Genomic DNA, 25,918 nt, shown 5'->3' with positions numbered 1-25,918 from the left:
TATTCCAAAAAACAAGCTATATTACATCTTTATGTTTTTGACTTTTTTCATCCACTGTCTTCTTACTTAAAAGTGTATATTATACTGCCTCTTTATTTCATTACTTAGTCTGAAAATTATAATGACCTTTTCAAGAAGGAAATCTTTACATTGTCCTTTTTTCTAACATTTTTACTGTTTTAAAAGATCTAAATGCTTTTATTCAGACTACATATACTACTCGACATCTCAGAATTTTATTTATTTTTCCTTTTCCAAATATTTTTTGTCCATTATAAAGAATAAACCAATGACATTGACTTACAGTATATATCAATGTACAACATTTATTTGGTTTGGCTAAATTAATTCTTTCCTGTAATTGTTCATCTGTAACATCCTGTCCAACTTTCATAAACTCATCCCACTGTAAATAACAAAAAAAAAAAAAACATTCATTGGTTTTAATATTGAGATACAACAGTCCTCCTCTTGCATTGCATGTCCTAAGAGAGATAACTCATACTTGATTTTTGTTTACAGTACATTGGAATGTTGTACTATGGGGGTTTTGCATGGTCAGTAGATTCGAATGTAAATTTAAAGTTAACAATTATGTTAGAACTATTCCATTAAAATGGATGTTGGAGGGAAGGACAGGACTTCAGGGCCACAGATATATTGCCAAAAAAATAAACATTTGCTGTTCGTAAGAGCAATGTAATATAAGGAGAATAACCAGAAAACCTTTAAGACAAACAAACGTCATATGAAAATGTCAAGGAGACAGTCCATAAAATAACTTTACTAGTAATGAGTAGTATATTGAAAGATGAGTATAGCTGTCAAAACAAAAAGGCATTCTATGATATCAACTAATTCTCTGATGAACTGTGGAAGGACAAGGCATTCTATGACACCAAATAATTCTCTGTTGAACTGTGGAAGGACAGGCATTCTGGCATTCTATGACACCAAATAATTCTCTGATGAACTGTGGAAGTACAAGGCATTCTATGATATCAACTAATTCTCTGATGAACTGTGGAAGGACAAGGCATTCTATGACACCAAATAATTCTCTGATGAACTGTGGAAGGACAAGGCATTCTATGACACTAAATAATTCTCTGATGAACTGTGGAAGTACAAGGCATTCTATGACACCAAATAATTCTCTGATGAACTGTGGAAGGACAAGGCATTCTATGACACCGAATAATTCTCTGATGAACTGTGGAAGGACAAGGCATTCTATGACACCGAATAATTCTCTGATGAACTGTGGAAGGACAAGGCATTCTATGACACCGAATAATTTTCTGATGAACTGTGGAAGGACAAGGCATTCTATGACACCAAATAATTCTCTGATGAACTGTGGAAATAAAAGGCATTCTATGACACCAAATAATTCTCTGATGAACTGTGGAAGGACAAGGCATTCTATGACACCAAATAATTCTCTGATGAACTGTGGAAGGACAAGGCATTCTATGACACTAAATAATTCTCTGATGAACTGTGGAAGTACAAGGCATTCTATGACACCAAATAATTCTCTGATGAACTGTGGAAGGACAAGGCATTCTATGACACCGAATAATTCTCTGATGAACTGTGGAAGGACAAGGCATTCTATGACACCGAATAATTCTCTGATGAACTGTGGAAGGACAAGGCATTCTATGACACCGAATAATTTTCTGATGAACTGTGGAAGGACAAGGCATTCTATGACACCAAATAATTCTCTGATGAACTGTGGAAATAAAAGGCATTCTATGACACCAAATAATTCTTTGATGAACTGTGGAAGTACAAGGCATTCTATAACACCAAATAATTCTCTGATGAACTGTGGAACTACAAGGCATTCTATAACACCAAATAATTCTCTGAAGAACTGTGGATTCATTCTTTTTCGTGGAAACCAATTTTTATGAATTAAGGAAAAATTATGTTTTGGTTGATGTTTGATTTCATGGTCTTGTCAAAGTCTGCAAACCGGCCTATAGAAAAATGGTACTATGTTGAACATTTAAATTTGTTGTTTACCTATAGACAGGTAATCCAAGAAAATTGGTATCCCACAATTAATATTCATGAATCCACAGTAAATGTTATGTCGGTTAAGGCATGTCCTTCTCTACTAGTATCTTTAATAGTTCAAAAGTTCCTTCTACTTTTTGTTTGATATAACAATATACTTACACTATATACATTATAAATTTTCCTTTCTCTCGGCCACCTCTCCTGTGTATTGTACTACAGCCTTTAGACATGGCAGATTTGGCCACACTGACCTCTGACAATATACCTACACTATTTACATTATCCTTTCTCTCGGCCACCTCTCCTGTGTATTGTACTACAGCCTTTAGACATGGCAGATTTGGCCACACTGACCTCTGACAATATACCTACACTATATACATTATCCTTTCTCTCTGCCACCTCTCCTGTGTATTGTACTACAGCCTTTAGACATGGCAGATTTGGCCACACTGACCTCTGACAATATACCTACACTATATACATTATCCTTTCTCTCTGCCATCTCTCCTGTGTATTGTACTACAGCCTTTAGACATGGCAGATTTGGCCACACTGACCTCTGACAATATACCTACACTATATACATTATCCTTTCTCTCTGCCACCTCTCCTGTGTATTGTACTACAGCCTTTAGACATGGCAGATTTGGCCACACTGACCTCTGACAATATACCTACACTATATACATTATTCTTTCTCTCGGCCACCTCTCCTGTGTATTGTACTACAGCCTTTAGACATGGTAGATTTGGCCACACTGACCTCTGACAATATACCTACACTATATACATTATCCTTTCTCTCAGCCACGTCTCCTGTGTATTGTACTACAGCCTTTAGACATGGCAGATTTGGCCACACTGACCTCTGACAATATACCTACACTATATACATTATCCTTTCTCTCTGCCACCTCTCCTGTGTATTGTACTACAGCCTTTAGACATGGGAGATTTGGCCACACTGACCTCTGACAATATACCTACACTATATACATTATCCTTTCTCTCTGCCACCTCTCCTGTGTATTGTACTACAGCCTTTAGACATGGCAGATTTGGCCACACTGACCTCTGACAATATACCTACACTATATACATTATCCTTTCTCTCTGCCACCTCTCCTGTGTATTGTACTACAGCCTTTAGACATGGCAGATTTGGCCACACTGACCTCTGACAATATACCTACACTATATACATTATCCTTTCTCTCTGCCACCTCTCCTGTGTATTGTACTACAGCCTTTAGACATGGCAGATTTGGCCACACTGACCTCTGACAATATACCTACACTATATACATTATCCTTTCTCTCAGCCACCTCTCCTGTGTATTGTACTACAGCCTTTAGACATGGCAGATTTGGCCACACTGACCTCTGACAATATACCTACACTATATACATTATCCTTTCTCTCTGCCACCTCTCCTGTGCATTGTACTACAGCCTTTAGACATGGTAGATTTGGCCACACTGACCTCTGACAATATACCTACACTATATATATTATTCTTTCTCTTGGCCACCTCTCCTGTGTATTGTACTACAGCCTTTAGACATGGCAGATTTGGCCACACTGACCTCTGACAATATACCTACACTATATACATTATCCTTTCTCTCAGCCACCTCTCCTGTGTATTGTACTACAGCCTTTAGACATGGCAGATTTGGCCACACTGACCTCTGACAATATACTTACACTATATACATTATCCTTTCTCTCTGCCACCTCTCCTGTGTATTGTACTACAGCCTTTAGACATGGCAGATTTGGCCACACTGACCTCTGACAATATACCTACACTATATACATTATCCTTTCTCTTGGCCACCTCTCCTGTGTATTGTACTACAGCCTTTAGACATGGCAGATTTGGCCACACTGACCTCTGACAATATACCTACACTATATACATTATCCTTTCTCTCTGCCACCTCTCCTGTGTATTGTACTACAGCCTTTAGACATGGCAGATTTGGCCACACTGACCTCTGACAATATACCTACACTATATACATTATTCTTTCTCTTGGCCACCTCTCCTGTGTATTGTACTACAGCCTTTAGACATGGCAGATTTGGCCACACTAACCTCTGACAATATACCTACACTATATACATTATCCTTTCTCTCTGCCACCTCTCCTGTGCATTGTACTACAGCCTTTAGACATGGCAGATTTGGCCACACTGACCTCTGACAATATACCTACACTATATACATTATCCTTTCTCTCTGCCACCTCTCCTGTGCATTGTACTACAGCCTTTAGACATGGTAGATTTGGCCACACTGACCTCTGACAATATACCTACACTATATACATTATTCTTTCTCTTGGCCACCTCTCCTGTGTATTGTACTACAGCCTTTAGACATGGCAGATTTGGCCACACTGACCTCTGACAATATACTTACACTATATACATTATCCTTTCTCTCTGCCACCTCTCCTGTGTATTGTACTACAGCCTTTAGACATGGCAGATTTGGCCACACTGACCTCTGACAATATACCTACACTATATACATTATCCTTTCTCTCGGCCACCTCTCCTGTGTATTGTACTACAGCCTTTAGACATGACAGATTTGGCCACATTGACCTCTGACAATATACCTACACTATATACATTATCCTTTCTCTCGGCCACCTCTCCTGTGTATTGTACTACAGCCTTTAGACATGACAGATTTGGCCACATTGACCTCTGACAATATACCTACACTATATACATTATCCTTTCTCTCGGCCACCTCTCCTGTGTATTGTACTACAGCCTTTAGACATGGCAGATTTGGCCACACTGACCTCTGACAATGTAATTACACTATATACATTATCCTTTCTCTCGGCCACCTCTCCTGTGTATTGTACTACAGCCTTTAGACATGACAGATTTGGCCACACTGACCTCTGACAATATACCTACACTATATACATTATCCTTTCTCTCGGCCACCTCTCCTGTGTATTGTACTACAGCCTTTAGACATGGTAGATTTGGCCACATTGACCTCTGACAATATACCTACACTATATACATTATCCTTTCTCTCGGCCACCTCTCCTGTGTATTGTACTACAGCCTTTAGACATGGCAGATTTGGCCACACTGACCTCTGACAATATTCTTACACTATATACATTATCCTTTCTCTCTGCCACCTCTCCTGTGTATTGTACTACAGCCTTTAGACATGGCAGATTTGGCCACACTGACCTCTGACAATATACCTACACTATATACATTATCCTTTCTCTCTGCCACCTCTCCTATGTATTGTACTACAGCCTTTAGACATGACAGATTTGGCCACACTGACCTCTGACAATATACCTACACTATATACATTATCCTTTCTCTCGGCCACCTCTCCTGTGTATTGTACTACAGCCTTTAGACATGACAGATTTGGCCACACTGACCTCTGACAATATACCTACACTATATACATTATCCTTTCTCTCTGCCACCTCTCCTGTGTATTGTACTACAGCCTTTAGACATGACAGATTTGGCCACACTGACCTCTGACAATATACCTACACTATATACATTATCCTTTCTCTCGGCCACCTCTCCTGTGTATTGTACTACAGCCTTTAGACATGGCAGATTTGGCCACACTGACCTCTGACAATATACCTACACTATATACATTATCCTTTCTCTCTGCCACCTCTCCTGTGTATTGTACTACAGCCTTTAGACATGGCAGATTTGGCCACACTGACCTCTGACAATATACTTACACTATATACATTATCCTTTCTCTCAGCCACCTCTCCTGTGTATTGTACTACAGCCTTTAGACAAGGCAGATTTGGCCACACTTTCAGTATTTTCTGTAACTGTTGATTGTTTTCTACTACTAATACATTTGCCTCACTGTGCATTGCCACATATTCTACAGCCTCTGGTGTGTTTGTGGCATAGATTCCTGTGGCAAACCCTCTGAAATATACAGCAATTACAAAATCCATAGACTTTAGTATGTTATTACAGTGGCATATCAGCATAGAATGATATAATTTACAGCTACAAGCATATTTATGTTACAAGTCTAATTTTTGTGAAATGTCAATAAAAACACAATAGTTATAGCAATATGTGTATAAAAACAATTTGATACATATACAAAAGTAATTCATATTCTCAATAATCTACATCTTCTCATTTATATATTATTATTGGTAAACTCTTATTGTCAGGTTGCTCATTACATTACAGGTACTTAATACTTCAAACTTACAACTGGATTTGACTACTTTTAATTATGATAATGTGAAATGCTTATATTTCTTTCTTCAGTGTATACATTTAAATCTTTTTTAAATAGCAGTTAGAAATGTCTTCAGATATATACATATGTCGCCAGTTCAAAATTGTTGATTTTCACTTGTAAAGGGAAATAACTCAAACTATATTATAATATGAACTCTGTGGAACAGTTTAAAGTTTCAGCTTAATTTAGTTCCATTGAGGAACATCTTGAAAGTTTGGCATTAAACCATATGACAGTTTTGTGACTAAAACCCTACCCATACAATAAGCTTGGCACATATTTTTAAAAATAACTTGCTCTGTTCCTTAATGCATGAGAAATTCTGAAGTACTTTACAAAAAGGCAAAGTTCTAGTGTAAGTTCCTTGGCTTCTTTTTATGCTAAGGGTACCAGAATATTCAGTCAAATTTCTGTGCAAGCTGTCACACTGGCAAATAGTCTATTCAACTATTCCACAATTCCTCATTTGCTGATTTATACGTTAAGACGTAAAACTTCTAGATACAATTCTATTCAGAGACCATGATTTATGGGTGTAAATTTTCTCTAATTAAAAGCCAAATACAACTTGAACCAGATACCAATAACCCAAGACAGCTAAATAAAATTAAACAAGCACAACAATACATAAAAAGGACAACAGGAATTTAAAATAATATTGGATAGCACAAGAGATCATACGAACCACCAACTCCTACGAAAAAAAACAGACAAACATCAAGGAAAGTCACAGCCTGACTTGTTACAGGCACAAACTTAGTGTGCTTTAACCAGGTCTTTATTCGCTCAAACTTCATGCATAAACAAATCATAATAGCATATTTCAAATAAATTCACTACTCAATACCTACCCAGCAAATATACATCCCAAGTCTGAAATCAACCACTCTGGAGAGTTAAATCCCAATATTCCAACACCATGATATGGTTCAAGACCAAGCTGAAAACCATTATTACAATGTAAATTATTAAATATTTTGCAGACTTTCATGAAAAGATTCATGCTGAAATTTTTTAAATATCTATGAGACCACAAAAACCTACAAAATAAATCTTTTTGCCTGTATAAATGCAACTTTTATATGCTGCAATTCCTTTGCACAAATCCTAGTGAACAGGATTGTTAATGTCATAGACATATGGTTATATGCTTTCTTACAATAAACTAAATGTTTTAATACACCAGATTGCATGATGGCCACTAGTTGCAATAAAGATTTTAAAATCACAAAAGCACAAAAATGTCAGTATTCACCTCAAAAGCTAACAAAACCTTTAAACAGACTTATTCAGAAGGGATATAGTTACAATACTGTTGTCAGGTCATTAAAGATTGCATATTTTGGCTTTAATATTGATTCACTTATAGGGTCTTTGCATCGGAATTAAACATATTTATTCTAAAACCAGTTGTTGGCATGACACGGGTTATGTTCTTCTCATATATTTTATGATGGTATAATACTAAACCCCTAACAGGAGGGATTGTGCCTGATATTCATATCTTTCAATCAGTTTAATTGAGGCCTGGAGCTGGCATGTCAGTAACTGCTAGTAGTCTGTTGTTATTTATGTATTATTGTCAATTTGTTTATTTTCTTTTGTTTCCTATTCTGACATCGGACTCGGACTTCTCTTAAACTGAGTTTTACTGTGCGTACTGTTGTGCGTTTGTTTTTCCTACATTGGCTAGAGGTATAGGGGGAGGGTTGAGATCTCAAAAAACATGTTTAACCCCGCCGCATTTTTGCGCCTGTCCCAAGTCAGGAGCCTCTGGCTTTTGTTAGTCTTGTATCATTTTTATTTTTAGTTTCTTGTGTATAGTTTGGAGTTTAGTATGAAGTCCATTATCACTGAACTAGTATACATATTTGTTTAGGGGCCAGCTGAAGGACGCCTCCGGGTGCGCCATCTTGCTGCATTGAAGACCCATTGGTGACCTTCGGCTGTTGTCTGCTCTATGGTCGGGTTGTTGTCTCTTTGACACATTCCCCATTTCCATTCTCAATTTTAAGACCCATACCAAAAATTATAATCTACATGTATTGGTATTAACTATTATGCTAAATGCACATTTTTGACAAGTACAGTCTAAATAAGTCAAAAGGGATCAGATTCTGTGGATTCATTAATATTTGCGGAATTTTGCAGATAGGAGCAACCCATTAAAATATCATATAAATGCAAATAAATCCATAAAATATTTTACCATTGTATTGAAAAGAATAAATGTTTAACTTACTAATTTAGGTAATTTTGAGAGAAAATGTTTTCTCAAACAAGAAGAAGTTTTAATCCATAGTCTTTCTATTTCAATTTTTGTTATTTAGAACCTACTTTAATGAACGACTTGGCTGCAGCACACACATCAGCATAGTATTGTTGGTAGGTCCATTTCTTCCAAGTACTATCTCTTTTTACAGCTGTAATGAATAATAAGAATGATTATAAATTCATCCAATCTTCAGCGGAAGAGCATTCATATATATACACGCAGTTCCTTGAAGAGCATTCATATATATACATGCAGTTCCTTGAAGAGCATTCATATATATACATGCAGCTCCTTGAAGAGCATTCATATATATACATGCAGTTCAAAGTGAAAAAGTAGTGAAATGATACAATTGGGGTAATTGATACAAGATTTTTCAAGAAATAACAAGAAAAGAACAGTATTAATTCTACTAATAATGTTGACGATAGCTAAATGCATCTATGTTTGTAAATAAATTGCACAAGAAAGTTACCAAAATGTTAACGATCTGTTGCCATTACCCGTCAGTCATTTGTCTTCATCATTCAACATGTAATTATTTATATTTTTTTCTTTGTACTACTTTTATCAAATCTTTTCTATTATTTTGGAAACACAACATTCAAATAATAAATGAATTGTGTCACTAACTTCTTTTCTTACCATTGTGACCAGTCCCTACAGTCAAGTTAGTATGATCTATTTAAACACAGTGACCTATGTAACAGGTTAGTCTGTCTGGTTCTCTTTTGTCTGTCTACACAGATATATATATATTACCTAATGCTAAGTGATTTGGAGCTCTCTCGGAAGTCTTTTTAAACACAGTTATTAATGTAACTGGTTGATCGGCCTGGTTCCCTTTAGTTCCCATGCGTATTTTGACAGTGCCATCACGTTTTGTTGTAGACCAAGAGTCAGCAAGGACTACTTCATCTATTCCTGTAATTATACAATGATTAGTTTCAATTATCACCTTGTTATCCAATGTCAATTCAACAGCAGCAGGTTTCATCACCTACTTATATCATTTATATCAATGAGAAAAGAAACAATGGTTATAATGATATGTAATAAGGTAAAAAAAAACTGACAGTTTCTCATGTTAAAATTTTCTCATTATTATACCTAGATTTAATTAGATTACTGTTAACTTTATTAATCTACTAACAATGAGGTTTTTCTTCCAGTTTTGTTATGTTTCTTTTCCCGACATTTACCAGTGGACATGAGTTTGTGAATATACCACAACAGCTAGTGATACATTATATAGCAGATAACCTCCAGTTGGAAAATTTTTAAGTTTCCATGCGTCTGTGCATAAGTTAAACGATTTGGAGTAAATTGAGTAAACTACCTTCATACTTTTTAATACATTTTTTTTCACTTTCCAAACGTTTGGTTTCAAGTGTATCCAAGGAAGGTTGTAACAACATGTGGCATACACATGATAAATCAGGATCATGGGTATTTTCTACTGCCTCTGAGTTACTGTGGCTGAAGTCCTTGAGTGTACCATCCACCCATGCATGCTTCTGCACTGGCATGACTTTAGAGCTAATTTACTAATGCTTGTAGATTAAGACTTTGGTTGGCTTGCTTGTTTGCTTTGTATAAACATTTGCTCAAGCATTGTAATTAAGATTAACATCTGCAAACAGTATAAGCAGGCAAGTGTTAAACCTGTATAAAGTTAAATTTGATTATTTGATAATGTCCAATCAAATCTAAACATAATGTATACAGGTTTGACTCCGCCTATTCATATTGTTTGCAGATGTCAAAGTCTTAATCCACAAGCATTAGGAAATTAGCTCTAATAATACTTTCAATCTGTCATCAATGATGTAACTGTATTATTTACAAAGGTTGCATTTCAATCAAAGTTTGACCTTTTATCATTTTGATTGTTCTGCAGTTGTTTTTGGCTTGTTTTTTTCAGGTGGTTTTATGCTCAATGATTTTTGGCTCTCAGAACTTTTTGTCCCTATGTAACCGGGTGCAAGTTACTATGCACAAAAATCAATAACCGCTTATCGATATCACAAGTCATCGGACAGAACATGTGGAGGTTTGAAAAAAACTGGTTAATATGATAGCATTAACGCCTCCCTTTCCACCCAAATGTTATTCCCACTAACTTCAATGTATAAGGTATCTTGTTGCAGATCAATTTTTGATAAGGTGGACAAAATAGCCAAAAAAGGCTGCCCGACTGTTCAGTTTTTCCCTTTTGCAAGAAGCTTGAAGGCCTTGAGCAAATATGCAAGACAATACACCAGGCACTCGCACTCGTTATTCCATATAATTTAAACCAGCTTGGTTATGAAGAAGGTACTGCTTCCAAGTAGATAAACATTTTTACCTGAAAAAACAAATAAGCCAGCCACTTGAGCGTGCTGTTTTTTCCTAAATGATAACCCCTGTTTCAAACGAAAATGTATGCATAGGTTGGGATATTTTACAGAGAAACTTCTTGATACATTTGTATCTTACAGTTAAAAATTGATTAAAATTTTGACCTTGAATTTGTTTTGATAAACAGAAGCCCTGATTAGAACATTATATTATATCAACTTTACATTGGTGTGAAAATATATGTTTACTTTGGCCTATCTTCTGTCAATAAACAAAAGTTTAAAACTATATCATTTGAGAGGGTATAACATTATAGGTAGCCTCTTCAACCATACCATTCAAGGTTAAGAACCCTATTGTTAAAATCAAATTGAATAAAAGAAGAATGTGTCTGAGGACAGGAATGCCCCGTTCAAGTTTCAAATAAACGAAAATGGGACGGACTGAATGACGAAAGGATGGAAAGATGGAAAGACGGAAGGACGGATGGTCAAGGGTAACACTTAATGCCCCTGTCGCCTATGGCAGGGGATAATAAAAAAATAAAGTAATATAACCTCCCAGTTTCCACACAAATCAATATTTTATAGGAGCTATGTTTAAGATTGCTTCTAACTGTTTATCGTCAGGCTATCTTATACTTATATTAACTACATTTAGTAGGTCTCTTGTTAAAAAATATAAACAGAAAGTCAGTCAGCTGAATCAAAATTAAATGTCCTACATTTTTATATGAATAAATGTCAATCATATCTAATTGTTAAGATGTAGTCAATTCATTTAAGTCTATTTCGATCAAGTTTCTTTTTTAAAGGGCTCATATTTTGATACCATATGATAAAAGAAGTTATTTGAATCAATATTTCATCATCAGGTTATATTTTTCTGAGTACACAAGGTTGTTTCTCATTCATAAGTTTTTTCCACAACAAATTTAAAAAAAGTAAAAGTATTATCATAAAACTTAACTAACATAAAGGATGATAAAAGCTGGCAAACATTTGTTAAAAGAAAGATAGATTTAGCTGAGGGTTGTATACAGACGATACATACAAAGGGAAAAAATCAACATACAAATGTATATTGTTTGCATCTAATAGATCATGGGATAGCATCTTAAAAATCATGGGATAGCATCTGATAGATCATGGGATAGGATCTAATAGATCATGGGATAGCATCTAATAGATTGATCATGGGATAGCATCTAATAGACCATGGGATGGCATCTAATAGATCATAGGATAGAATCTAATAGATCATGGGACAGCATCGGATAGATCATGGGATAGCATCTAATAGATCATGGGATAGCATCTAATAGATCATAAGATAGCATAAATAAAACATGATATAGCATCTAATAGATCATGGGATAGCATCTAATAGATCATGGGATAGCATCTGATAGATCATGGGATAGCATCTGATAGATCATGGGACAGCATCTAATAGATCATGGGATAGCATCTAATATATCATGATATAGCATCTAATAGAGCATGGGATAGCATCTAATAGATCATGGGATAGCATCTATTAGATCATGGGATAGCATCTAATAGATCATGGGACAGCATCTAATAGATTATGGGATAGCATCTAATATATCATGATATAGCATCTAATAGAGCATGGGATAGCATCTAATAGATCATGGGATAGCATCTATTAGATCATGGGATAGCATCTAATAGATCATGGGACAGCATCTAATAGAGCATGGGATAGCATCTAATATATCATGATATAGCATCTAATAGAGCATGGGATAGCATCTAATAGATCATGGGATAGCATCTATTAGATCATGGGATAGCATCTAATAGATCATAAGATAGCATCTAATAGATCATGGGATAGGATCTAATAGATCATGGGATAGCATCTGATAGATCATTGGACATTTTTACTTCATATATAAGTTTCTTTTATTGAAACAAAACACCAGGTTAAAAAAAAAATCTAAGTCATACATGTAGCATCATTTGTCATAAGATTAGGAAGATTACATATCTCACATTAACTATATATAATTAGTTAGACATACTGTGAGCTGATTTTGAATTGTCACAGGTCTAGTATTTTAAATCTGCTCTGTCATTTAAATATCTATACTACAAAGGTATGAGACAGGCTTTACTTGGATTTTGTCATGTAAAACATGTACATGATGTATACTTTGGACTTTGCACTCGTGAAATTTTTTGCTATTTTGCGTGATCATGATTAAATTCCTGTCTGATTTTTTTCTACACTGTATTTGACATTACCGCCTGACAGTCCAGTGGACTTTAAACTTGCAACAATATATAATTATAAAAATTTTGAGATTAAATTAAGTGCTAATCAATGGCATCGAAAATTGCTGCATATATGCAATATTTCCAGAGGCTTTGAATACATTCAATTTTTTTTATTCTTGGTTGATCAAAGGTAGCTAAGGATTTTAAACTTATGTAATATGTTATAAAGTGGATAACTTTTCATAACCAAACAATCTTAAATATTTTAATATTTTTATTTTATTATTTCTATTATGAATCATTTATAACAACAAAGACTTCATCTGATCTTAAAACCTTTTGCTGAAATGAATTTAATCATCCATTATCAAATAAAATTACTCAGGAGCCTTCTTTCAAATGTCATCACTCCTAAGAGTTACAACTCCCTTGCAAGTGCCATCTATTTGGCTGTGTTGGATGTATAAATAAGCAGAAATATCCAGTCCTAATGAAGATGTTAAATATGACGACTCATTTAGAAAAGAACCCCAATTTATTATGATTTTACTGAACTACTTCTATCTTTTTTTCTTTGCTGTGTTTGTTTTCCTTATGTCATAACAACTAAATTGTAGTAAAATCTTATAAACTGGACCAAAACATGAAACAAATAAAAACAGATTTTGACTTCTTAATGTACAATGCATTCTCACCTGATGTAGATATCATTGTTCCTACAGTCCAGTACTGAACAAAATAATTCTATCATCCAAATGTAGTGCAATATCTAAATGCATCCAGTTATAGAAATTCAATGCTTATATCTCTCTATAATTTTTTTTGTTAAATTTTGAATATTAATCTCACAATTTTATTCTAGTGCAAAATTCAAAATAAATCCTGTAACAAAAAGTCACTATTGCATTCAAAACATTATAATCTTGTTACAAAAACACTGGGGTCACATTCATGTAAATATTTAATTACACACTGTTAATGAAGTAATGGAGTCCACATTAAACCTTTGTTCATAAAACAAATAACTATGAATAAAATAGCCTCGTAAACAAACACATCAGATCTAGTTGACAAAGTTTGAAGAAATATATCTTTTGCAGATTATCATCTGAACTGTGAGGATCTTGGTGGGAATATGTTTAACAAATGATATCTTATAAAGGTGATAAAACGTACAGGTAGACACAGGTGATATAGGTGGACTTGGTTGATTTGGTTGATTGATTACAATAATAATACACTTTTCTATCAGACCCATTGGGGGGTGTACAGATCAATGAATGTAATACAATGTCTTGTCATATCTTATGTTATCTAACAAGGAAACGTAAACACTTGTTTTCCTGTACATATAAAATAAATCTGTGTTGTAATAATTTATACTGATTTATATTTTAGTGTTAACATGATTTGTCTATTTAATTTCAACAGATTACAACAATTGTTAGTTTCATTTTCCAACTGCATCTTCACATCAAGTAAATAAATCAGGGAAATATAAAGATATTTTTATCATTCAAAAGACAGCCTCTGTTCTGTTGCACATGACAACAAAGGGGATACAACTCTAAGATGTCTATGGTATTATTAACATATCAGTATTAACTGTATGAATCTGGATTATAATCTAACAATAACAATTACTTATACTTTTACTTTAATGTATCTGTTTTACATTTTAAGTTTAATTTTACTTACAAAGAAATTGAAACCATAAAATTTGATTTTACAAAAAGTCAAAACACTTTAACATGTTTAATTATGTAGAATAAAATTGAGAATGGAAATGGGGAATACGTCAAAGAGACAACAACCCGACTAAAGAGCAGACAACAACCGAAGGCCACCAATGGGTCTTCAACGCAGCGGTAAAATCCCGCACCCAGAGGTAGTCCTCAGCTGGCCCCCAAATAAAATTGTGTACTAGTTCAGTGAAAATGGACGTCACACTAAACTCCAAAACATATAAATGAACTAAAATTAAAAAACATAAAAGAATGTTGTTCTTGAGGGTCAATATAGGGGAGTACTTTACGTGAGGCATAACAAACTTACCACAATGTTATTGTACATATGTATGGAAAATGGTCTTAATCCTCAAACAAACAAATGAGACTACAGAGTATTCTCATCTTTCAAATTTAAAAATTTGATTTCAAATCATTTTGTGTGTGCACAATTTGGATAAATGACACAATTCTGCTTACACCTATTTTCAAGGCTTCCATTACTCATGCCCTTTTATGTTTTGCTCAATCGGGTCTGAAACATTAACATACTGATTGTACTAAATGGAACCAAACTTACTATCAACATAGATATCAAAAACATTTTACAACTTTAAGTAGTCTGCTTTTTTTCTTAAAGAAAATTAATTTCTAAAATAAAATAGAAAACTGATGTGTTGTTCATAAATCTATCAAATTAGGTCACAGTGATGCTATTGAAATAGACTTCACTAAAATGTGTCCAACAAATAACATTGACCTTTAGCAATGTTATGGTGGTGGGTATAATAAGATATCAAGGAATAATTATTCTTTAAAAATTTACCTTCAACTGACAAAATAGTAGGCTTTGGTGCATATATCTCTTTCTGCATAACAACATCATTTTCTACTTGTTCCTTCTCTTCCTGTACTGTTTTTGTTATTTCAACAGTTTTTGTCTCTGATACTATTTCTTCAACATTTTTGTTCTCATTTTTATTTTCCAGATCTATTTCTTGCAGCGTGTTTGTTCTATTTTCTTCCGTTACCAAATTTTCATTTGTGTTTATTTTTTCAGAGGTCTGATTGTCATTGCTTTTAGTTTCTGCAGCAGTTTTTTCACAGGTCTCATTGTCATTATTTTTTGGTTCTTCGGTGGTCACATTTTCATTAGTTTTTGGTTCTTCAGTGGTCACATCTCCTTTTGTTCTGATTTCTTCATCAGTTCCATTTTTACTGGTATTAATTTCATCAGTTTCCATGGAAACAGATTCAACTTCTTCGGTCAATACACTTCCATTTTGAGTAATTTCCTCTACTTTTACATTTTCTGTAGAAGGTACCTCTTTATTATCATTAGCTTCATTAGAGGAGTCAGAGTGTCCATTTACAATGACCTCACCGTTGACCTTTCCTGTCACATGACCATTTGCAGCTCCTTCAGAAGTGACATTGATCTTTGTTACAAATGATGAGCTTCTAGAAGAAAATATGTCATCATCTATTAACTAGGTCAAGAAAAAATATGTACCTTGAAATGGATATTAAGTCAGTCAGTCTGATTTTTGGTAACTTTTACAAAATATCTCTTACTGTCGATTCATTATTATTTGTTGGATACCAATATTCTCTAATTTGGTGGGTACAATTGAGCCACTAATTAAATTGTTCAACGAATTACATATTTTCTATTATAGGCTTTTGTGCAGACTTTGGCAAAACAAAATCAAATATCCACAAAAATTGGTGCCAACATAAATAAATGAATCCACAATATTTGAATAGAGTCATCATAATTATCATATAGATATAAGAAGATGCGGTATGAGTGCCAATGAGACAACTCTCCATCCAAGTCACAATCTGTAAAAGTAAACCATTATAGGTCAAAGTACGGCCTTCAACACGTAGCCTTGGCTCACACCGAACAGCAAGCTATAAAGGGCCTCAAAAATGACTTAGTCTAGTGTAAAACCATTCAAACAGGAAATCCAACGGTCTAAAAACGAGAAACAAGAAACACTTATGAACCACATCAACAAACGACAACCACTGAACATCAGGTTCCTGACTTAGGACATGTGCAAACAAATGCAGTGGGTTTAAACGTTTTAATAGGCGCCAACCTTCACCCTACCTGAAACAATAGTGTAACATCACGTTTATGTTATCATGGTGTCTAAATTATATCTTTTTTAAGAGTGTAAAGACTTATATCTAAGTATTACAAGTGTGCACATGCTGAAAAGTTTCACTTGCTTTACTGGTTATGACTGAATTTTATGTTGAAGATCTTTAAAATCAATGTTTTACTACAGGTGTAGTTGAAACATAACTATCGTAGAGTGGTTGTATTGGACACAAACTCAGGCTGAGTAATAAAAACGTTATATTGTAATGATACTTGTATAACAACTGAAAAGTAAGTAACGTCACAACATCTGCGACGTCATACATATAGAACCTTAGCAACAACATCTCATATGCTCAATCCAGAATACTAACAATATCAATGAGCCTAGTGAGCCATGTAAACAGGACAATGACAATATGACAAGAAAAGTACCCTGTGTTGTACTACGCCAACAGGTGAAGTTGGATTTCTAACAGGCCGCCACAAGAAGGTTATTCATCCTACTCCAACACATTGTTCTGACTCTAAACAGAACAGCCTTGACTTTTACTCCTTAATGCCCTGTACTTGGCAGAGAAGAAGGAGATACTAATTTTAAAGTCTTTGGCATGATCAATCAAATGACTTCATTCACCTGTGGAAAGTTCATCAAGCATATCTACTGACTCTTACCATTACTGATGAAAGTAAATTTAGAATTGTACACTGAAGGAGAAAATTTACAATTTTTAAAATTTGACTGAAAATTAAAAAAAAGAACTTCTGAAATTCAAAACACTAAATTACTTATAAATACGATATCATCATGATCATGTTGTTTTCAGATACATACAAATCAGAAGAATCCCCTGCCTCCTTTGGTACACCACCACTGTCTGTCTCCGACATTGTAATTCCTGAAAAGTGTAATAAATCTTTAAGATAAAATATCTCCTAAAATTGTTTACTTTAAATGCAATACTTTTAACTTATATTTGTGTAGCTAGTTTTAATTTGTTCAATCATTTCCATAGACAGGATTTAAAATAATTCTTTAGAAAAAGTTAACTTAATATAATTCTCACATATTCAAGGACTGAGTTTATGAAGAATTTAAATTGATGTTGTTATTTGAACAGAATACATTTAAAAGATAGATCTTAATCAGAAGGAAAATATCAGGCCAAAAATTAGATCAAGTTTCAAGAAAAAATATTATAAATCCGTTTCAATTTATATAACATAATGTAATATACTTGTTAGGGATGAAGTAATTTCTATCAAGGAAGTTATGCTATAACAATGTTTAGTCTGCTAAAAGTCATTTGGTAAAATTGATTTAATTTTCAGTCATGAATTATTGCATGTTTCTATATCAAGGGTATGGTTTATATGGTTAAGCCTCAGCTATTTGTAAATTTTTAAGTTACATTAATAGAGTAGCATTCTGTACATAACTTAACACTATATCCTGGGTCTGTTAAGACAAAGAATTTTATGAAATGGACCTTCTTGTTTCTGTAACAAAGATAGACATATCTTATCTTTAAAATGTACTCCTTTTACTCTAAACTTACTGAAAACCAATTAATTTTTGCAAGCAGTTTATTTTCACAACTTTTGGAAGTACAAAAATAATGCAAATATAACTTGTCACAAATATGTCTTACTAGGATTTTATAATATATGAATACTCCATCAAAGTTAGAAAATGCGGATAAGAAAAGACTAATTGAGAAAAAGACTACATGTATATATGTACACGAAAATAAGTTGGTTTACAGTTTCACATACATTTTCTGTAATAGACAACATCATAAGAATATAATTTTATCCTATGCAGCAAAACAGAATAAAGTGCTGCTGAAAAAGTAAATGTACTTTCACGACAAGATGAGTGAACCAAAGGAATTGTATAAACTAATACCTCTAAATATCTGTAGAGTATGAGAGGAATGGCCAACTAAACAAGATTATTTGAAAAGAAAACAATGATAATAGTTAAACAAAACAAGAGAGCAAACACTGAAATGTCGCACCTGATTTATTAACCATGATTGATTTTATGTTGATGGTCCTAAAGGTAAAGTCTTACTGTACAAGGATCACATAAGATTAACATTATCAATGATCCATGAAAATGAGGTCACGGTAAGATTAACCAAGCCAGACAGACATGTACACCTTACAATCATTCCATACACCATATATAATTGACCTATTGCTAATAGTATACAAGAAACAGACCAAACCATGAAAACCTAATATTGACCAATGAACCATGTAAATGAGGTCAAGGTCAGATGAACCCTGCCAGACAGACATGTACACCTTACAATCATGCCATGCATCACCTGAAATAGTGTTTAAGAAACAGACTTAACAAGGCAACCTTAACATTGACCAATGTACCATAAAAATAAGGTGATGGTCAATTAAAAATGGCCAAACAGACATATACACCTTACAATAATTCCATGCAACAAATAAAGTTGAGCTATTGCTTATAATATAAGAAAAATAGACCAAAACACAAAATCTTAACATTGACCAATGAAGTGCCAAAAATGAGGTCAAGGTCAAATGAAACCTGCCAGACTGACATGTACACCTTAAAATCATTCCATACACCAAGTTGTGACCTACTGCTTACAGTATCTGAGAAAAAGACCTAATCACATAACTTTAACCTTGATCACTGATCCATGAAATGAGGTAAAGGTCAGGGGAAACCTGTCCGACGGACATGTAGGCCTTGCAAGAAACCCATATACCAAATATAGTTATCCTATTACTCATAATGAGTGAGAAATTAACATGACCAAAAAAAAAAAAAAAAAATTCAAGCAGTTGCTGAACCATGAAAATGAGGTCAAGGACAATGGACATATGACAGACACAAACTTCGTAAAATAAGGCATCTGTATACAAAGTATGAAGCCTCCAGGTTTTCTACCCTGTAAAATATGAAGCTTAATACAAATAGTTTATGTCGCTGCTGCCGGATTGTAATCCCTATGTCTTGCATACTGAGACTTTTGTTGCAGAAGAGACAAAAAAATACCTACAACATTGATTCAAACTCACAAATTTATTTATAACCTACAAAAATATATCTATATAGCAGAATTACAAAAGTTCCATAGGAAACAATGGTTGAAATTGTTAAAAAGTATAATGAAATTGTGTATTCTGCCACTGGACACAATCTTATTATCCATCCAGATGACCTCCCAATATTGCATATGGAGATCATATGTGACCCTGATATAAATATACATATAAAATCTTTAAAAAATAACCCAACATGATATAGAAACCAAAGGTAAGCATGTACAATAGCATAATAGCAATTTTCTTACTTCTCATTTGTTTTCATATCATACATAAAAAAAAAATGTAAATCCTTGGTTTTCAGGTATAAGCATGCAGAATCAATCAATGAAATGGTCTTCTTGCTGGCTTTTCTAGTTTCACTTTTTCAGGTGAAACTCTTTTCAATAACTTGACATGCTGGGCACATGTTCAATCGATCTCCAGTTGAAGTCACATCATAGATTGCATGTATACAGATAATAACATATCAGTAAAGGTTTTGCATGAGCTTATTTTGACAAAATTGAACCATACTGACTGCTCATTTAGCAAATTAATCAATATTTCGTCCTTATGTTTGAAACCAAATAAAACATACTTAAATATCATCACATAATTGTGTCAAAATCATAGCTAATACAGCATAAGGCTTCAACCAGCAGTCATGAAGACAAAATATGATCAACTAAACGTCATGGTAAACTACCTTGAACCTACCAAAAAATATCAAAACTGTTGTACTGATTTCACACTATCACATTTCTATGTTCAGTGAACAGTGAAATGGGGTTAAAACCTCAGAATTTAAAAAAATCATATCAAAATAAACACATGAAACATGTGTACTAAGTTTGAAGACTATGTGACCACAACTTCATGGTAAACCATCGTTACTTGATAAGGGACATACGAATGGATACAAGCACAGATAAGAAAATATAATGTCCCTCTTGAAGGCTGGGCATAATGAAAATAAATGCCATCCATGTACATATACATGTATGATATGTCTTGTATTCAAGGGTTTAAAATACTAAAATGCTTGGCGGGACAAAATAAAAATGTATTATAATTGCTAATTTTTCACCTGTATATATATATATATATATTTTTAAAGGTGTTACAATTCATGGACCTTATCATTTACTACAAGATCCTCCCTTCATTCACAAGTTCATCAGGTTTGTCTGGGTTTCTTCAAAATTACATTTTATAAAAAATCTATGTATCTACTTACTGTTGAAATAAGGGTTGGTCCTTCCCTGGAGTGGATAAACTCAGTGTGAAAAGGGACTACTAATTTTACTTAAGAAATTTAGAAAACAGAATTTTTTACACTGAATTTAAAGAAAAGGACTACTTTTTATGCATTGTTCAAGCAACAAAACTACAAAACAATGGTATTATAACAAAACATCTAAACTGGTCATTGTTTACCTGTATAAAGGTAAACTAAGGTGACTATTCTACCTTGTGAACACCTATCAATTAAAGTATGTTATCAGATGAATACCTATGTATTTGAAAGTGCAATAACCATGATAACTAATTAAATGATTTTTGCCTTAAATGAAATGCAACATCACACATAAACATGTTAAACAGAATTAATGACTTACCCTTGTTTTTGCTAAACACACCTGAGTATGAGGGAATCTCAGGTGAAAACGACCACACCTATGACAGAATTAACAATGATTTTAGGTATCTATTACTCCTACCATATCAAATAAAAACATGACCCAACCAACCACGGAAAGGACCCAACCAACCATGGAAGTATCTAATAATCATGTCATGTGTATCGTAGTTGTTATGTCAAATTCTACAAATTCCTACCAATCACAGTACTATGTAATAACTGTTTTAGGTGAAAGTCTTATAAAAATGTAACAATTTTTGCATAAAAAAATGTCACCTATTTTTTTAAGTATGACAATATAAACAAATGAAAAATTTATATAAAGACATAAGGATTTGGTTTAAAGTGAAAAATTTCAATTATAAACACAATCAAAATGTTTTTTTTTTAATCTAAATACAAAACCAAAAACATTGACTGATTGATTGTTACTTAATTGCTTAAAGTCCACGGACAATTATTTCATGCATATCCAGGACAATAAAACCAAAGCATACTTGTGGCTTCTATATTTACCTTTACCATGATTATTGCCACTGGACGTAAACATGGTAAAGCAACCAACAATCAATCAATTTACCTTGTTATTAACAGGGAGTGTGAATACAAAAAATTAAAAAATAACAAAATGTCTTAAACTTCAATGTCTGAGGAAATTGGTTCTTATAAAGTTTTTATTCAAACAGTATAATTTTTATGTAAATTTCAGTGAACATGGTTCTTACCTTACAAATGTAAAATACTGGAAACTTGCTATTTTTATAAAATTTTAATTGTTTACTTCCTCTTTTAATACATCCTTATTTTTAATCATCTACTTATACATACTTAGTTAGTATTAGAATTTTGCAAAACATTTCTAATCTTCATAAAGGCTACTTCACAATAAAGACTAACAATCTTTTCTTTTTCAAATATTCAAATGGATTTCAGGCCTTTCAGAGCTTATAATACTACATGAGATAGTACTCATTGCAGAAGGCAGGAAGGTTGGTTTAAACAAGTACATTGTAGTTCTAACATCTAACTTGATAAAACATTATTTCCCCCCTATAGACCTTGCAGAGCTAACAATTAAGGATTAAATGGTGGTCACTGATAAAGCTATAATGTCTTTAGATCATCCTATGTTTTTATGTTTTTTTTAATTTTTTTTTATCTTTTATTAAGACTAATTTGGTTTTTGGTTTTCGAGGTTATTTTGTGTTTGGTGTTTTTTTGTTTTGTTTTTTTTTTTTTTTGGGGGGGGGGGGGGGGGGGGGGGTGTTATGCAGATTTAACAGTGATAATTTTTTTCACTCATTCATATCAATGACCTTAAATATTTACTTTCTTGTCCTGTGATAAGTGAGTGTCTCTCTCATTAGGGATTATATTTCATTTCCGTCATAGTTTCTAAATATTGTTGACATTACTGATGTCATTTCCTGTGTAGTTAAGTCTTCACAGAATCTGTCATCCGAGTTCATAGTTTTATATACAAAAAAAAACTACCTATACACAACATTTATTCCTGAGTTAATATTTTTTTTAAATACATGTAAATCTGAAACTATTGTCAAAATATAACTGGAAAAAAACATGTGACAGGACAAAACATGTGTCTAGGTTACCCAGAATAAGGCAATGTGCTAGGTATCTGGGTAAACAAGAATAAAGCAACAAATATACAAAAGTGTTCCACCTTTCGAAAACTCCCCTATTATTTCATATATTAATAAAAATTCTATTGAACCTATTTCTCGTCCAAATTGAATGATTTTTTTTTTTCATCAAATACAGAAATGTGTGCAGTTTCTTGCAAAAAGCATTCTGAGAGTATTGCATGGCAATACATAGTCCCCTACCGGTTAAGAATTCATTGTACTGGAACAAAATGCTAACTTGATCTATAACTTGTCATGGTGTAAACTATATAACAAATTTCTTGAAGTCAATTTCCTCATTGTGAAGCATGAACAAAAAAATGTGGAAAACTGATTATTTGAGTGAATTTTCTAAGTCCAAGGACCATAACTCTGCACAAAATCATCAGACCTGAACATAATTCGACCTTGATCTGTAACTTGTCATGATCAAAATATATACTAAATTTCAAATCAATATTTTAAGCATGAAGAAAAAAAGTGTGGAAAACTGATTTGCCGGACTGACGGATGGACAGACAGACGGACGGAGTGCAAACCTAAAGTCCCCTTCGACTTCGTCGGTAGGGGACTAATAATTATGAAATATGTATGATTTATATTTTTAGGAAAATCACTGTTGAAAGACAAATACAAACTTCTGAACAAAACAATCATATGGCTATATCATGTATATAGGAAACAAGAGTGCACAAACTGAAATGTCTCACCTTCTTTACTGACCATTGATTTTATGTTGATAGTCCTGAATATAAAGCTTTACTACAACTATCACATAAACTTAACATGATCCAAGAAAATGAGGTCAAGGTCAGATAAACCAAACTGGAAATACATGTGCACCTTACAATCATTCCATACACCAAATATGCTTTAAATATAGTTGACCTATTGCACATAGTATATCTAAGAAACAAACTTAACCAGGAAAACTTAACATTGATCAATGAACCATGAAAATGTGGTCAAGGTCAGATGAACCCTGCCAGACAGACATGTTCATCTTACAACCATTCCATACACCAAATATAGTCGACCTATTGCTTATAGTATTAGAAAAACAGACCAAAAAACAATAAAGAGCTGCGCCATGAGCGCATGATACGCTCATCCCTTTAACAAGAATAAAGTTCCATAACTCCTCAATGTCATATCAGAAATTTATAAACAAGAGTGCACACGCTGAAATGTCTCGCCTTCTTTTCTAATCATTGATATTATGTTGATAGTCCTAAATATAAAGCTTTCTTACAACTGTCACATAAACTTAACATTAACCAAGAAAACTAAACATTGACCAATGAACCATGAAAATGAGGTCAAGGTCAGATGAACCATGCCAGGCAGGCATGTACAGCTAACAATTCTTCCATACAACAAATATAGTTGACCTATTGCTTATAGTTTAAGAAAAACAGACCAAAACACAAAAACTAAACACTGAGCAATGAACTGTGAAAATGAGGTCAAGGTCAAATAAAAACTGTGTGACTGACATAAAGATCATAAAATATTTCCATACACCAAATATAGTTGACCTATTGCATATAGTATTAGAAAAAAAGACCAAAACTCAAAATCTTAACTTTGACCACTGAACCATGAAAATGAGGCCAAGGTCAAATGACACCTGCCAGCTAGACATGTACACCTTACAATCATTCCATACACCAAATATAGTTGACCTGTTGCTTAAAGTGTAAGAAAAACAGACCAAAACACAAAAACTTAACATAAGTAATGAACCATGAAAATGAGGTCAAGGTCAAATAAAACCTGCCAGACTGACATGTACATCATTAAATATTTCCATACACCAAATATAGTTGACCTACTGCATACAGTATTAGGAAAACAGACCAAAACACAAAAATTTAACATTTAGCAATGAACCTTGAAAATGAGGTCAAGGTCAAATAAAACATGCCAGACTGACATGTACATCGTAAAATATTTCCATACACCAAATATAGTTGACCTACTGCATACAGTATTAGAAAAACAAACCAAAACACAAAAACTTAACATTGAGCAATGAACCGTAAAAATGAGGTCAAGGTCAAATAAAACTTGCCAGACAGACATGAACATCGTACAATATTTCCATACACCAAATACAGTTGACCTATTGCAAACAGTATTAGAAAAACAGACCAAAACACAAAAACTAAACTATGACCACTGAACCATGAAAATGAGGTCAAGGTCAGATGACACCTGCCAGTTTGACATGTACCCCTTACTATCATTACATACACCAAATATAGTAGACCTATTGCTTATAGTATCTCAGATATGGACTTGACCACGAAAACTTAACCTTGTTCACTGATCCATGAAATGAGGTCGAGGTCAAGTGAAAACTATCTGACGGGCATGAGGACTTTGCAAGGTACGCACATACCAAATATAGTTATCCTGTTACTTATAATAAGAGAGAATTTAACATTCCAAAAAATCTGAACTTTTTTTTCAAGTAGTCACTGAACCATGAAAATGAGGTCAAGGACATT

General features: G+C 33.6%; 1 protein-coding gene across 26 annotated transcripts in view; it reads right to left on the bottom strand.

Moving 5' to 3' along the window:
• Positions 1–21,846, bottom strand: part of LOC127734056 (long-chain-fatty-acid--CoA ligase ACSBG2-like) — a 48,416-nt gene extending 26,570 nt beyond the window's left edge. For 3 of the 26 annotated variants that reach the window (XM_052243627.1, XM_052243625.1, XM_052243626.1), the window contains exons 1-8: positions 21,737–21,846; positions 17,875–17,938; positions 15,753–16,387; positions 9,376–9,537; positions 8,676–8,761; positions 7,190–7,278; positions 5,806–6,007; positions 305–406 (exon numbers count right to left, since the gene is read on the bottom strand). In XM_052243627.1, coding sequence (XP_052099587.1) covers positions 305–406; positions 5,806–6,007; positions 7,190–7,278; positions 8,676–8,761; positions 9,376–9,537; positions 15,753–16,387; positions 17,875–17,930 — 1,332 coding nt within the window. In that variant the 5' untranslated portion in view covers positions 17,931–17,938; positions 21,737–21,846. Of the gene's footprint in view, positions 1–304; positions 407–2,406; positions 2,437–2,612; positions 2,643–2,921; positions 2,952–3,024; positions 3,055–3,127; positions 3,158–3,230; positions 3,261–3,436; positions 3,467–3,745; positions 3,776–3,951; positions 3,982–4,157; positions 4,188–4,260; positions 4,291–4,466; positions 4,497–4,569; positions 4,600–4,672; positions 4,703–4,775; positions 4,806–4,878; positions 4,909–5,084; positions 5,115–5,187; positions 5,218–5,290; positions 5,321–5,393; positions 5,424–5,496; positions 5,527–5,599; positions 5,630–5,702; positions 5,733–5,805; positions 6,008–7,189; positions 7,279–8,675; positions 8,762–9,375; positions 9,538–15,752; positions 16,388–17,874; positions 17,939–21,736 lie in introns of all 26 variants that reach the window. The other 23 variants (XM_052243649.1, XM_052243635.1, XM_052243647.1 and 20 more) reach the window with 23 other exon arrangements.
• Between the last annotated feature and the right edge of the window lie 4,072 nt (positions 21,847–25,918).

The sequence above is a fragment of the Mytilus californianus genome, unplaced genomic scaffold, assembly GCF_021869535.1.
Source record: "Mytilus californianus isolate M0D057914Y unplaced genomic scaffold, xbMytCali1.0.p SCAF_3, whole genome shotgun sequence".
NCBI lineage: Eukaryota > Metazoa > Mollusca > Bivalvia > Mytilida > Mytilidae > Mytilus > Mytilus californianus.
This window is presented reverse-complemented; position numbering and strand designations above follow the sequence as displayed.